The 13,162-nt window shown below is 43.0% G+C and overlaps 2 protein-coding genes across 14 annotated transcripts in view; one reads left to right on the top strand and one right to left on the bottom strand.

Annotated features, from left to right (window-relative positions):
• The window catches only part of Serpinb6a (serpin family B member 6A), a 118,555-nt gene extending 117,607 nt beyond the window's left edge, over positions 1–948 (bottom strand). The window contains exon 1 of one of the 2 annotated variants that reach the window (XM_087590056.1): positions 660–948. The gene's annotated coding sequence lies outside the window, so the exon portion shown is untranslated. 2 annotated transcript variants of the gene reach the window in all.
• Ripk1 (receptor interacting serine/threonine kinase 1) overlaps positions 592–13,162 on the top strand; it is a 32,227-nt gene continuing 19,656 nt past the window's right edge. The window contains exons 1-9 of one of the 12 annotated variants that reach the window (XM_087590601.1): positions 1,062–1,154; positions 1,615–1,685; positions 2,828–2,861; positions 4,616–4,665; positions 5,710–5,975; positions 6,079–6,298; positions 7,013–7,169; positions 9,879–10,016; positions 11,795–12,023. In XM_087590601.1, coding sequence (XP_087446727.1) covers positions 6,135–6,298; positions 7,013–7,169; positions 9,879–10,016; positions 11,795–12,023 — 688 coding nt within the window. In that variant the 5' untranslated portion in view covers positions 1,062–1,154; positions 1,615–1,685; positions 2,828–2,861; ... (1 more) ...; positions 5,710–5,975; positions 6,079–6,134. 12 annotated transcript variants of the gene reach the window in all.

Genomic DNA, 13,162 nt, shown 5'->3' with positions numbered 1-13,162 from the left:
TTAAAGTGGTGGTCGTGTGTAGGGTTTAGGAAGTCTCCTTAATCGTATCTTTTGTGATCCTCTCCCTCTCTTGACCTATTTTTTTTTCTTTGACAATAAGTGATCGTTGTATTACCGTGCAACTTCTTTCTTAATGACACCTGTAGTAACACTTATTTTTTTTTTTTTGCTTGGGATTTCAATTACCACTTTAGAGAGCTACAAATTAATCACGTTTCTTCCTCGACAGCCTGCCGTGACAGATAAATGATAATTTGCCAGGGGTTCTGTCACCGCTGAACCCACAAAGCTTGCAAACGCCACTGTCGCACGCAGTGCTTGAAGCGGCCAAGCGGTCTCTGCCCTGACATACAGCGGTTATGACCGCCTCTTTTTTTTTTTTTTTTTAAGGGATCTCTCATAACTAGTTGTAAGGCAAAGCAAAACTACCATTCATTTTCCTAGCTGATTTCCGGGATCATCGCGCTGCAAACCTGGCTTTCTCGGTAGAGCTCAATGCCCAGCTTGGGAGGCTGGCGCTCGCCCGGGCACACCGCCCCGGGGCGTGAGCAGAGGCGGAGACAAGGGCGGTCGCAGCCTAGCACCACCCCAGTAGACCTTAGACGCGTAGGAGCGGCCCCCAGAGCGGCCTCCGGAGCGCGGGTATCGGTGCCGCTCACCTCCCGTGAGTCCAGCCGCTGTGCGAACCGGCTGAGGAGCGAGGTGGACGCGGTGGGAGGCGGTGAGGAGCCTGGGCGTGGCTGGACGCCACTTCAGCACCTAGCTCCGTCCGGTCCTAGTCAGGGCCCAGGTTCATCCCCGCCCGGCAGCCACAGCGAGGAGCAGCTCCTGACGTCCACCGCCCGTCCTTCCTCACCTGGGCCGGAGTACTTGGCCGCGGAAAAGCCTCTAAGGTAAGTCAGAGCCGGGGCCCGGGCCGCCGCTAGTTTCCTCAACAGCTGGATTCCCGGAAGGGGCGGGGGCCGAGCGATTTCTGCGCGTGGACCGGAGGGCGGGGCTCGTTGTTTCCGGAAGCCGGGTGATGGGCGGGACTTCAAGCGTACCCGGAAATCGGAAAGCGCGGGACTTGCTGTCATCTAGCGGGAGGGTGGACTCTTGAGGTAGTTTTAGCTCAAGTCGCGACAGAGAAGGTGGACATCTGCGCCGCGACCACGGTTACAGATCTCTCTTATTATTATTATTATTATTATTATTATTATTATTATTATTATTATTATTATTATTATTATTATTTTGGTAGGGATGACGGCTTATTGAAGCGTTAGTGCCTAAACTAGGTTACCTAAATGTAATCTATCAACCCTGGACCTACCAACTCTTTAAAAGGGTCTATTACTGTTGTACTTGGGGCAGCAGAAGGTTGCAAAGCAGTCAGTAGCTTTCATCTTTATCTTTGAGGCGAGCTGAAAAAGGAGTGATCCACAACCTCGACGAGAGACTAGTATCAAACATCCAAGGCTTCTCTGGTCCTCAGTAGCATTTGCTTTTGTATTGCTGCAGACACTCTCTGAATTATGAAAAAGATAGGCCGCATTCTCCTCACCTAAACATTGGACAGAGCCTTCTGAGATTGGATGGTGCAGTCCAGGGTGACTCATTCATTGTCTCTTGCAGATCATTTGATTTCCTTGCTCTTTTATTTTGTGAAGCTGTTTTAAGAAATGCCACAAAAGACCTTCGGAAAGGTATTCTTAACACATGAAGACTCAGTGGCAGAGTGAACTTTGGGATGGAATGACTTAGTCGTGTAATTTTGTAACCACTGGAAAGGCCTGTTAGAAAGGTGAACCATCACAGCTGCATTGTATACAGAAATATACTAGCCTTATTTTAAGTAAAATTTGGGATGTTTTGTTTGTGTTACTGACAAAACAGTAGTAACAATTCTTAACTTTAATTTTCATTTTTCTCTTTCTTTGCTATTTTGCACATGATGTTAAGCTTTCAGGATTGTATTAAGAAATATGCCCAAGGTAACAACTTACAAATTGGGCACTGTAGAACTAATATTACTTCTTAGTGTGTGACTCCTTAATATCTTCAGTAGGATCTGGAGATTGAATCAAAAATAGCTTCCCACACTTTGGTTGGATATTATTCTGGCAGATGTATCTTACTATATAGACATGGATATAATACTTATTTTTTAAAAACATAGTTTTCCTAAGTTTTTAAAATTTAGTCAGTACACCCCCATATTTTTTAATGTAGAATATTAACTTAATCTGGGTAAGTCTGTATGATTTTGTTTGTTTGTTTATTGTTTTCGAGACAGAGTATCTTTGTGTAGCCCTTACTATCCTGAACTCAGTTACATAGAAGACCAGGCTGGCCTTGAATTCCCAGAGATCCACCTGCCTCAGCCTTCCTGGTATTTGGCTTGAAGGCCTGTGTCACTAAGCATAACTTTGTCTCAGACTCGAATCCTCAGAATACACAGCCATTGAGTTAAGGTGTAATTCTTTCAAAATGTAATTTTGTTATGAATGTAATTTGTGTTTATTATAGAAAATGTAATAAAAAATGTAAAGAGCCAGGAATGGTAATTACAGCTGTAATTCCAACACTGAAGCAAGAGGATCACAAATCTCAAGCCAGCCTAGGCACACACAAGACACTGACTTAACAAAAGTATACAGAAGAAAGGAACAATTTGCCTTACAATGTAAAATCAATGTTAGTGAATTTTTGGTGTCTTTCTCTATATTGTTTTTTTATTGCCATATAATCTATTTTATAGTTTATGATCTGTTTTATTATATCCTTTATTATTTAACAACTAAATAGTTCTTCTTTTTTTTTTTTTTTTTGGTTCTTTTTTTCGGAGCTGGGGACCGAACCCAGGGCCTTGCGCTTCCTAGGTAAGCGCTCTACCACTGAGCTAAATCCCCAACCCTAAATAGTTCTTCTTTTAGAATTTTTTTACCACTTAACAATTGTTTACCATGTGTTTGGCTCTTCCAGGCACTGAGGACAGTGGCTAAACAGGTTTTTTGGTTTTGATTGGTTTTGTTGGTGGTGGTGGTTTTGTTGTTGTTTTGTTTTGTTTTTTGCCTCTGTACAGTTCATTAGGAACGATTTTAAAATAACTATTTGAGGAGAGACGTGCGAGCTCTGTAAACATCTCATAATAGGAAGACTTAAGATTGGAACCCAGGAAATGAGAGTACTCAGACCAGAAACTTCTAGTCTTCCTGACTAGGGGTTTAAAAGAATGTGGCTGGAGAGGGAGGGGTATATCTGAGATGAGGAAGACTGGGCAGGACTTCTTGCCCCAGAAAATGTATAGGAAAGGAGGAATTGGGCCTGGAACACCTAGTAATGTTAACACCTTCTGTCTCCACACTAGTCCATTCTCAGTCTCATAGATTGTCTGTAGGGACCTGCTGGGTAGTCTCAATTCAGTCTTTAAGTGCTAATTTAACATGTAAGCAAGTAGGACTCTGGAGCTGTTTTCCACTTCATTTCCTTGGGGATGGCAGAGCCCCCATGGACAGCCTTTACTCAATGGGAGATGACCATTGTAGGTATACCCCTTGTCATTATACCTCCTTTTGAAGTGTTCTGTACACTTAGAAATGCACCTGTGTACACAGACCCACTGTGGATTCTCAGAGTCCTGGTGTTATAAACCTAACAACAGGACTTACCGTAGCTATAACTATGAAGCAGGCAAATGTATTTTCACATGTTACTTTCTCATAAAATTCCTTGCCAGTCCCAAGATGGGCTGTTATTTCCTTTCACAGATGAGGAAATGGAGGCTTAAGTAAGTTCCTTAAAGTCACGAGGCAAATGAATTAAGAGTTCATACTCTCCAGAGGAAGATCCTTGCTCTGCACTCCCTTAATGGTTCCTGCTAGCACGCTTCTAGTGCCTTCCATACTCCTCAGCCTTCACTCCTTCATCTGGGCCACCTCCTCTCTTTGCCGCTGCCCCACTCCTAGTCATCTTCCTTGGCAATGCCTGAGATGGAGAAGATCATTTGATGTGCCCCTCTGATATCGGCTGTGCTGTTATGCTGGTGTCCTCTAGGAAGCCTCTATAGAGTGTAGAAGATTCACATACCCAAGCATTCTGCCGCAAGCCACTAGACAAGATTATAGGCACCCTACCTTTGCTTGTGAGTTATTGTCTATTCCTTGAATAACTCTAAGATAAAGTGTCTGCAACTTGTAGACCTAGATGTTCCTAATAACAGAAAACTTGTCACCTAAATTATCCAAAACCTTTGGCACAGTGTTAAGAGGATTCCCAAAACCAGGCCTGCTAAATAGCGGTGCTTTTGTACTTCTTAATACTATTAAATGTCTTAGGTTTTCAACCAGAGCGAAGCACACTGGGGCCATGTCTTCCACTGTGAACAGTTTCCTTTGGGGGTGACAGAGCTCTCAGGAAGAGCGTTTACTTCATGGGAGATGACTATCATAGTTTCACCCCTTTTAAAGCTATCACCTCAGACATGTTCTTCATATACTTCTTAGGTCTTCTGGATTTTCTCTTTGGTCATTTCTTCACCTTTTAGGTACTCATTAAAATGTATTGAAACCCGTAAGCTACTGTTTCCTTGTGTTTTACCTTCCTTCCTTTGAGGTTTTCTGTCTTCTTTTCACAGCATTCAGAGTGGGAATAAACTTGGCTTGCGTTGAATGGACACTGTTTATAGTGAGTAACCTCCTATGTATGGGTGACCAAGATGTTGAATTCAGCTGTGACATTCATCCTAGCACTGTGGCTGCCCTCTACCTACCCACCAGGGCACTCTCCTTCAAGTTCTCCTCCTGAGGAACACTGAATGTCACTCCACAGAGATAGGCAGATCTCATGAGTCATCACGTCTTTTTCATGTCTTTTTCACATCTTACTGTTCAGCATTATTCTTTTTATATTCTTCTAGTCCCTAACTTCGCTCATAATTACTTGTGTCATATATATTTCCTAATATTATTCAATATACTAATTACCTGATGTTCTTACCCTGTGCTTACTACTGCTGTCTATTATATACATATAGTCTAGCTCATAAGGAATGTTTTATTTTGTTATTTATACTTTTGGAAAGGGAACTTATGTCTAACATGCCTCCAAGTTGTTTTGTTGGTTTTAACATTAAAATCTAAGAATATCATCAGACTATGACCTCTTTCTACATAAGCATTCTTAGTTTGGGGAAATCACTCCTGCCCTAAAGAGAATGTCCAGGATCCTCTAAAGACAAAGCGCAAAGCATTGGGGATTTAGCTCAGTGGTAGACCGCTTGCCTAGCAAACACAAGGCCCTGGGTTCGATCCCCAGCTCCGAAAAAAAAAAAAAGACAAAGCCCAAATTTATTTGAAGATGGCTCAGGTTATGAATTCACAGAGAATCTTTTTTAACCTCATTCCTAGTCATAGACACATGTATTTATTGGTAGCGATGGCTTTTTTTTTCCCAGTCCATCTTTCTACTGAGAAGCTGAGGAGGTCCAAACTCTGAGGAGGGCCTCACTCCAACCCTCTTGTATTGCAGACCACCTCCACTCCTAACCTAGAGCTACAATAGTAAAATTGCCACCATATGAGTCATTACCCCTATCCAGTGCTCAGTCTACTTTTTGTCTGTAGAATTTTTCCTTTCCGCTGTACCAAACTATGAATTTCGGTGGATGCTCAAGCCATGTTAGCTAACACATACGTAGCTTCCTGACAAAATGTTATCATTTTTTTCTAGTGTTCCATGATGCCAGAAATGAAGCATCCACTGGAATAAAAAAAAATCAGTCTTCTATATCTCTTGGCTGAACAACTCATGTCACAGATTATACTTTTCCTCAAGAAAAACAAAGGCACTCCACATATGTGGTCCTTCGGGAGTTGAGGAGTTCTGAAACAGGACTCCCTGTATTGTTCTAACTGGTCTGGGACTCACTGTGGAGTACAAGCTAGCCTCAGACCTTCAGTCCTCCTGACTCAGCCTCCTGGGTAATAGGATTCCAGGCATGTACCACTCACTATCCCTGACAACATGCAGTATTTTTGGTTTTGGTGTTTTAAATCGTGGTCTTTTTGCCCTGAAATATCCTCTCTGATTGCTTTATAGGACACAGCCCTAAGCAAGAACCAAAGGTGGTGGGCTGCAGATTCTGAGCGTTCAAGATGCAGCCAGACATGTCCTTGGACAATATTAAAATGGCATCCGATGACCTGCTGGAGAGGAAAGACCTGGACAGCGGAGGCTTCGGGAAGGTGTCCTTGTGTTTCCACAGAACCCATGGATTTGTCATCCTGAAAAAAGTATACACGGGACCCAACCGCGCTGAGTGAGTCGGGAGCAGAAATGGGTTTCTGATTGCAGAAGGTAGTTGTCTCCAACTCTGTGGCTAAACACATAAAGTTTTAAATGAGGCTGACCTTCGGGGAGACTTGGCACACTGGCTGGATGAAGGGTGCCCATAACTCTTATTATTATGTTGGATGAGGACTTTGGAGTTAATTAAAAAGATATTAGTGCTTGATGGGAATGTGTGGGAAAGGCATCCCTGAAGACAGGAAGCTGGATAGTAAGGGAGGCCATGAGAAGAAGTCAGAGCCGTGGATACAGACACTGAAGCCTGGTACAAAAAGAGGCCAGTCCCATCATGGGAAATCCCAGCCACCCTGTGAGAGGCTGTAAAGGTGGAGGGCTTCTCTCCTCCTCAGGCTGGTTTGAGAGGGATGCCTGTCTTATTGTGTTTCCCAGTTCAGTCTCCATCAGGCCAGACCAGCGCTGAATTTTTCATTAATTGATTTGCTGCCATGAGTGCCTGGCTTCCAGTTCCTAAGACAAGGCAGGAGGGAGGGGTTTAGATGAAGAGAAGCCTCCCTAACCCCCTAGGACCTGTCTGCCTGGAGGAGACCGGAACAGACCTGATTGTGACAAATGTTTGCAACATGGCTCGCACTGCAGGGACACTGGAGCTTCTTAGGCACCTGGGTAGAAGGGTTTGCCCTGCCCTGCTCAGCCCTGCTCAGCCTAGCTGCTCTCCTGCCCACAGGTACAATGAGGCTCTCTTGGAAGAGGGGAAGATGATGCACAGACTGAGACACGATCGAGTGGTGAAGCTACTGGGCATCATCATAGAGGAGGGGAATTACTCGCTGGTGATGGAGTACATGGAGCAGGGCAACCTGATGCACGTGCTGAAGACCAAGGTAGGTGGCACCTAAGGCAGTCAGTGCTAAAGTGTCAAGTGCTAGCTGCTCTTGGGGTTTCGTTTGTAGCTTTCCGGTTGGAAATTTGGGTTTATGGTTTGGATATCTTTGCTTGCTCGCTTGCTCACTTGCTCGCTTGCTTGCTTTCTGGCTTGCTTTCTTTCCTTACTTTTGTTCGTTCATTTGTTTGTTTGTTTGTTAGAGTTTTTGTTATTGTTGATTTCTGCAACTCGATATATAGACCACAGGCTGGCCTTGAACTCACAGAATTCCACCTACCTCTGCCTCCTCAGTGTTAGGATTAAAGGTGTTTGCCACCACGGTTGGCTTCATTTGGATTTCTGTGCCTCTTCCAGCCTTGGGGATCGTCTCCCCCACTCAGGCCCCATTTATGTCTGTATTACCACTTGAGGTTCCCTTTTTGCTGACCCACCTAGTCTTTCTCCAATCCACAGTTGGCAGACGGACCTTCTTTCAGTAACACCCGGTCTGACAGAGATGTGTGTAAATGATAACAAATTTGAGTTCATTGATGAAAATGTCTATGTTGCAGATGACAGGTAGTAATTTACAAAAGCACGTGCACTGTCACTGACCATAAGAGAAAGAGGGGTATTCGCAATTGTAATCTTAGACCATTTAAGAAGTTGCTCTAGATTAAATCTAGAATATAAAACTCAGCAATATAAAATTTAAAATCAGGGAGAAGAGGAATTACGAAAACTAGGTAATTGTTTAAAGTTCCTGTATGGATTAGGATCTGAGTCTTGTGCTAGTGTGCTTCAGGAGCCCATAGCTGATACAACACCGGCAAGCACAAGACTCAGAAGAAGCAATGGAGCATCTGATGTTATGGTGTCTGATAGGCACACAGTTGCCTGCTGCAGAACACGGGCGAGGTGCCCCGCCCAATCTGAGCTAGGTGGGACAGGATTCCTGAAGGACAAGTTGAAGCACATAACTAAGGAGCAAACGTTCCAGGCACAGAGATGACATGTGGGAAGGAATTAGGGGATGACAGTTTGTAGAACTGCCAGTCACCAACTTTCGCCAGAGCACAGATTGCATGTAAGGGACAGAAACATTTAGCTGCCTTTGTACCAAATATTTCCCCTCCCTCCATCTCCCCACACCTTACAAATGTCAAATCAGCAGATCTCTCAGAAACGCGAACATGGTGGGAAGGATAAAAGATGATACACATGGCATTGTAAGCATGTGTATCATTGTAAGGTAAGATTAGCCATGTGACAGAAGTAGGCATTTAGATCCAGAGATGAGTCATCTGTGAGGAAAGGCTTCGGTGGGTCAGCCAATAATAAGCTTCACAAGATAGGGACAAGAAGAGTCAAGGACCCAAGAGAACCAGGAAGAGGTTAGGTAGGGAACAATCATACCTCCTAATAAGGCTTTCCTGAACATATATAGATGAAGACAGGAACAGTCTCTGCTGCTGTTTTTAATTAATCAATTAATTTTTGCAAGCAAGGGCAATGAGAATGCTGCTCTCAAACGTTTAGATCCTTTTGCCTCAGCCTCCTTAGTATCTGGGACGACAGGTGTGTACCACCAGATCCAGCCTTCTGCTCTCTTTTATACTGTGGAAGTCAAGCGCTGATGCTGTGGTTCAGTTTCAGCGTGGATAAATATGGTGTGAAGGCTGTGGTTTGGTATGATTTGGGAATCTAAGCTCCACCCCCTTGACCTTTTCACCTGTAAACCATTAACAGACACTTAAAAGTTTTTAAGAGTCATTCATTCTGTAAGCTGGTCTTAGTATTGAGAAAAACTGAAATGATACTACTAAAACAGAAACATGCATTTCTTAAGTAATATATTGAGGTTGATATAATTAGAGTATAATTTTAAGAGTGACCTAAGATTCTACAAAGATCTGCCAGGTCATCACATAAATACTACATGGTATCATGCATATGGCCGAGATGCTTATGTGGTAGTTGGCACTGTTAACATGCTTCCCCGAATTCCATTTCTCTCTGTGCCATTTCACATTCCCATTTCCCTGATGTTGTTATTCCTATGTAAATGCCAGTGTCATTTCACAACAGTATGCCGTGGAAATGTTTGTAGGTTTGCTGTTTATTCAGATATTCTAAACATTACCTTAGCTATATGGAGGCAATCTTTGGAATAGCAGGAGAATTGGAAGTAATAGTAACAAAAATAATAAATGTCATTGTTTAAAGGGATTTGGCTTCATGGTTTTTTAAACATGAGTTTTTATTACATAATGTACTAAATTATGTCATAGAATACCAAGTAGTCCCAGGTTATTCTATTATAAAGTATTTACTTATTTTTTTAAATATATTTCATCATTTTCTCCTTCCCTTTCCTCCCTCCAACACCTCCCATGTACCCCTCTCCACCCTCTCAATTGCTTTCTCTCAAATTCATGGCTTCTTCTTATGGTATTTTTATATGCATGTAGATTGGCACAGAATTTATTTCTATTTTTTCACTAAACAAAATATAGCAGTAGTATTTGGCTATCCTGTAGGCCCTGGGGTAGGGTCTTTCTTGAAGGAGCTTGTTTCCCAGGGACAGCAGTGCTATGGACCACATGGTGGGAGGAACCTGCTAACACTAACCTTGGGCCCTCATCCCATCGGCATGGATGGAGAAGTTGTTCTTGCCTGTTAGATTACCTCTCCATTACTTCATAGACCTAATGTGTCATTTCATTAGGAAAGTGTCCCACTTTCTGTGAAAGGAAGGATAATCGTGGAGATCATAGAAGGCATGCACTACTTACATGACGAAGGTGTAATACACAAGGACCTGAAGCCTGAAAATATCCTCGTTGACCGTGACTTTCACATTAAGGTAATCCACAGTCTGTACACGTTGAGAAGGCTGAGTGATTGTAGTCTGATTTTCCACTAGAAACCCATTGCTATAGTTGATCATGATAAAAGAGGACCTAGCTCAGCACGGAGCACGGTGCTGCTTGCAAGGCTAGCATGGTACAAGGTGTGGGCTTGACTGGATTGAAGGATACTGTGATGAAAAGGATCTCATCCCTGGTTCCTGGGTTTTGTTTCCCTCTGATTAGATTTGGAAACGGAAACACTGAAGGGTTGCTACCTTCCCTCTGGAATGGGCTATCTGCTCATCATCTTTCCCAGGAAATCTTGTGACTGAGACTTCTCCACCCTGGAGAGAAAGGGAGTATAGAAGTGTGTGGAGACTATTCTTAAAATTCAGAAAAGGCTTAAAAGCAGTAGTAAGTCAACCATTTTGGCCTCAGAATCCTCCACTTTGTGGACCAAGGGGCATAGTTCAGTGGAGAAAACTAGTCTCGCACATCTTTGGTCCTAGACTCAGTCCTGGCTCTCCAAGACAAAGACTTCTGCTTTGACATCCTGTTTATGTCTATTTTCATTTAAGGAGTCAATTTACTTTTGAAAATTCTTTTTATCATAGCAGAGGTAATAAGGAAAATGCAGCCTATTCAGGAGCTACATGTAACTGAGGAAGCAACAGCACACATAATTAGTCTTGGTAGCTAGAATCCAAGCTGGAGACCTGAAGGGGGACCAGATAGCTCAGGGCCAGAGTTCTGGGTTTCATCCCCACACCTACACCAACAAGAAACAAAAAGATCCTGAAAACATTTAGCACTGGGGAAGAACCAGGACCTGCCTACAAGATCCGCATCAGACGCCATTCATGTCTCAGACGGCTGTTAATCCCAACGTCTTTTTTTCTTTCAATTAAGAACTTATCCTTTGTGTTCTGGGTTAAAATCTGTGCATTTCAGGTAGGCACATGCTCTATCTAGCTCCTCCCTAAATGCTTCTTAGAGGCAGAAGAGGACCACCTCCTTGGATTGTCCCGTAACTGTCCTCCTCTGCCATTTCCCCTTGCCACTTTATTCTTTGCTGCGTCTGACTTGGTTATCTTTTTCTCTGCCTTTATGTGTGTTTCGATTTCCTTCTCTCCATCCTGTCTTCTCTTAGGTGCAAACTGCCAACACAAAACAAGTAGCAGCAACAGTCCCACCCTCAGGGTGGCTTTGGGATGCTCAGAGAAACAACCACGGTCCTCTGGATGTTATTGGGCAAATGAAAGGTGTGGTAACCAGTCTCTGTCTTCCCCAGAAAAGACCAAAACAAAAAAAAAAAATATGCAAAGTAAATGAGAAATTAGCACAAACACAGTTTTGTTGTCTTGCCCCAGTGTTATTGGTTAAGAATTGAGATGCCAAGGCCCCAGCAAGATAGCTCAGCTAGTAAAGATACTTTGCTGCTGGGCTTGAAGACCCAAGTTCAATCCCAGTATGGAGCGAAAGGACTTCTGCAAGTTGTCTTCTGACTCACATACACATCTTGAAATATGCGCCCCCTCAAAATAAAAATAAATAAATAAATAAATAAATGTTTAAAAGAAACTTTAAAAAATAATTGATATGCTAGCATTTTACATGAACATTCTGAGAGTCTATTGAGAGGTAACTATTCTAGATAGGCCCATGCAGCAACTGAAAAATTGATTGTGCCACACATGTACTGGATAAGCCCCAGACTTGAATTCATGAAAATCCAGTTTGATTTACTCATAAGCCTTCGTGATGAGTTCCGTTGGCCCCTCTTCTCTTCCAGATAGCCGATCTTGGTGTGGCTTCCTTTAAGACATGGAGCAAACTGACTAAGGAGGAACACAACAAGCAGAGGGAGGCCAGCAGCGTCACCAAGAAGAACGGAGGCACCCTCTACTACATGGCACCGGAACACCTGACTGACATCAACACAAAGCCCACAGAGAAGTCAGATGTGTACAGCTTCGCCATTGTGCTTTGGGCAATATTTGCTAATAAGGAGCCCTATGAGAGTAAGACATGTATAGTCATGGGACTTTGATAGTAATGAAAACCGTTAGATGAGGGTTGGTAAGAAGGCTCAGTGAGTAAAGGCCTTTACCACTGACCCTGACAACCTGAGTTCAGTCCAAATTCCAGGACTTATGTGGAGAAGGAGGGAACTGACTTCTGAAAATTGATCTCTGACTTCTCTGTACATGCACTGCAGCATGCAGATATATCTCCTACTCTCTCTCTCTCTCTCTCTCTCTCTCTCTCTCTCTCTCTCTCTCTCTCCCCTCTATTCTCTTTTCTTTCTGTCTCTTGATGTACACAAACACTCCCACACTAAATTTTTTAAATATCATTTTTAAACATAAACTGATACCCTTTAGTTAATTCTGTTAAAATCTATAATTGTTCATTTAATTGCTTTCTGTAGTGTCATAAAGGCCAATCCCATATCTAATTTATTCACTGCTATTTATTTAGCAGATACACACACATACCCACCACGGGGGGCGGGGTGCGGGAAGCACCAGCCTGAAATATTAGGTACCGAGGAGACCTTTGTTGGATTAGTCATCCCAGTTTAGGATGGGGTGAGTAGACTCCTTTATAATATAGCTCAGCTCAGTATTCTTCCTGGAGTGGAGACAGCCATACTTTGATTCTATTTGTGAACGAGCCTTTTTCATTACTTACTGTGGGCAGTTCAGTCAGCTGGAATGTAAAGGAAACTAAGTCGTTGTTTGTACAGGGAAAAGTCATCCTTCCATGTGTGTAAAGAAATGACTGCCTTCTATGACTTCTTCATGATTACCAACACCAATAGATCAGGGATCGTCATCTCTTTGCTGGTGACTCTTAAACCTTAGTCTCTGACCATGACCAAGACATCCACAGATCTGTTAGACCCAGCAAGTATACCACAGGAACCTCCAAAATAGCATCCCCTGAAAAAGTTGCCAAGTTTATCAGCACAGTATAGGTTGCTTACCACCCGCACTGAATGGCACAATAAGCAACTTTAACTGTTCTCATCTTGATTGTTTTTACCAAAACCCCTCATTCTTGATTCTAGAGTATCGGTTATCATGTATATGTTTAAGTCACTCTCATTAATCTGAGCTTCTTAAAGCCCTGGCCATCCTGTATTTGCCTCTGTATT

Source organism: Rattus norvegicus, chromosome 17 (genome assembly GCF_021556685.1).
Source record: "Rattus norvegicus strain SHRSP/BbbUtx chromosome 17, alternate assembly SHRSP_T2T, whole genome shotgun sequence".
Taxonomy (NCBI): Eukaryota; Metazoa; Chordata; class Mammalia; order Rodentia; family Muridae; genus Rattus; species Rattus norvegicus.
This window is presented reverse-complemented; position numbering and strand designations above follow the sequence as displayed.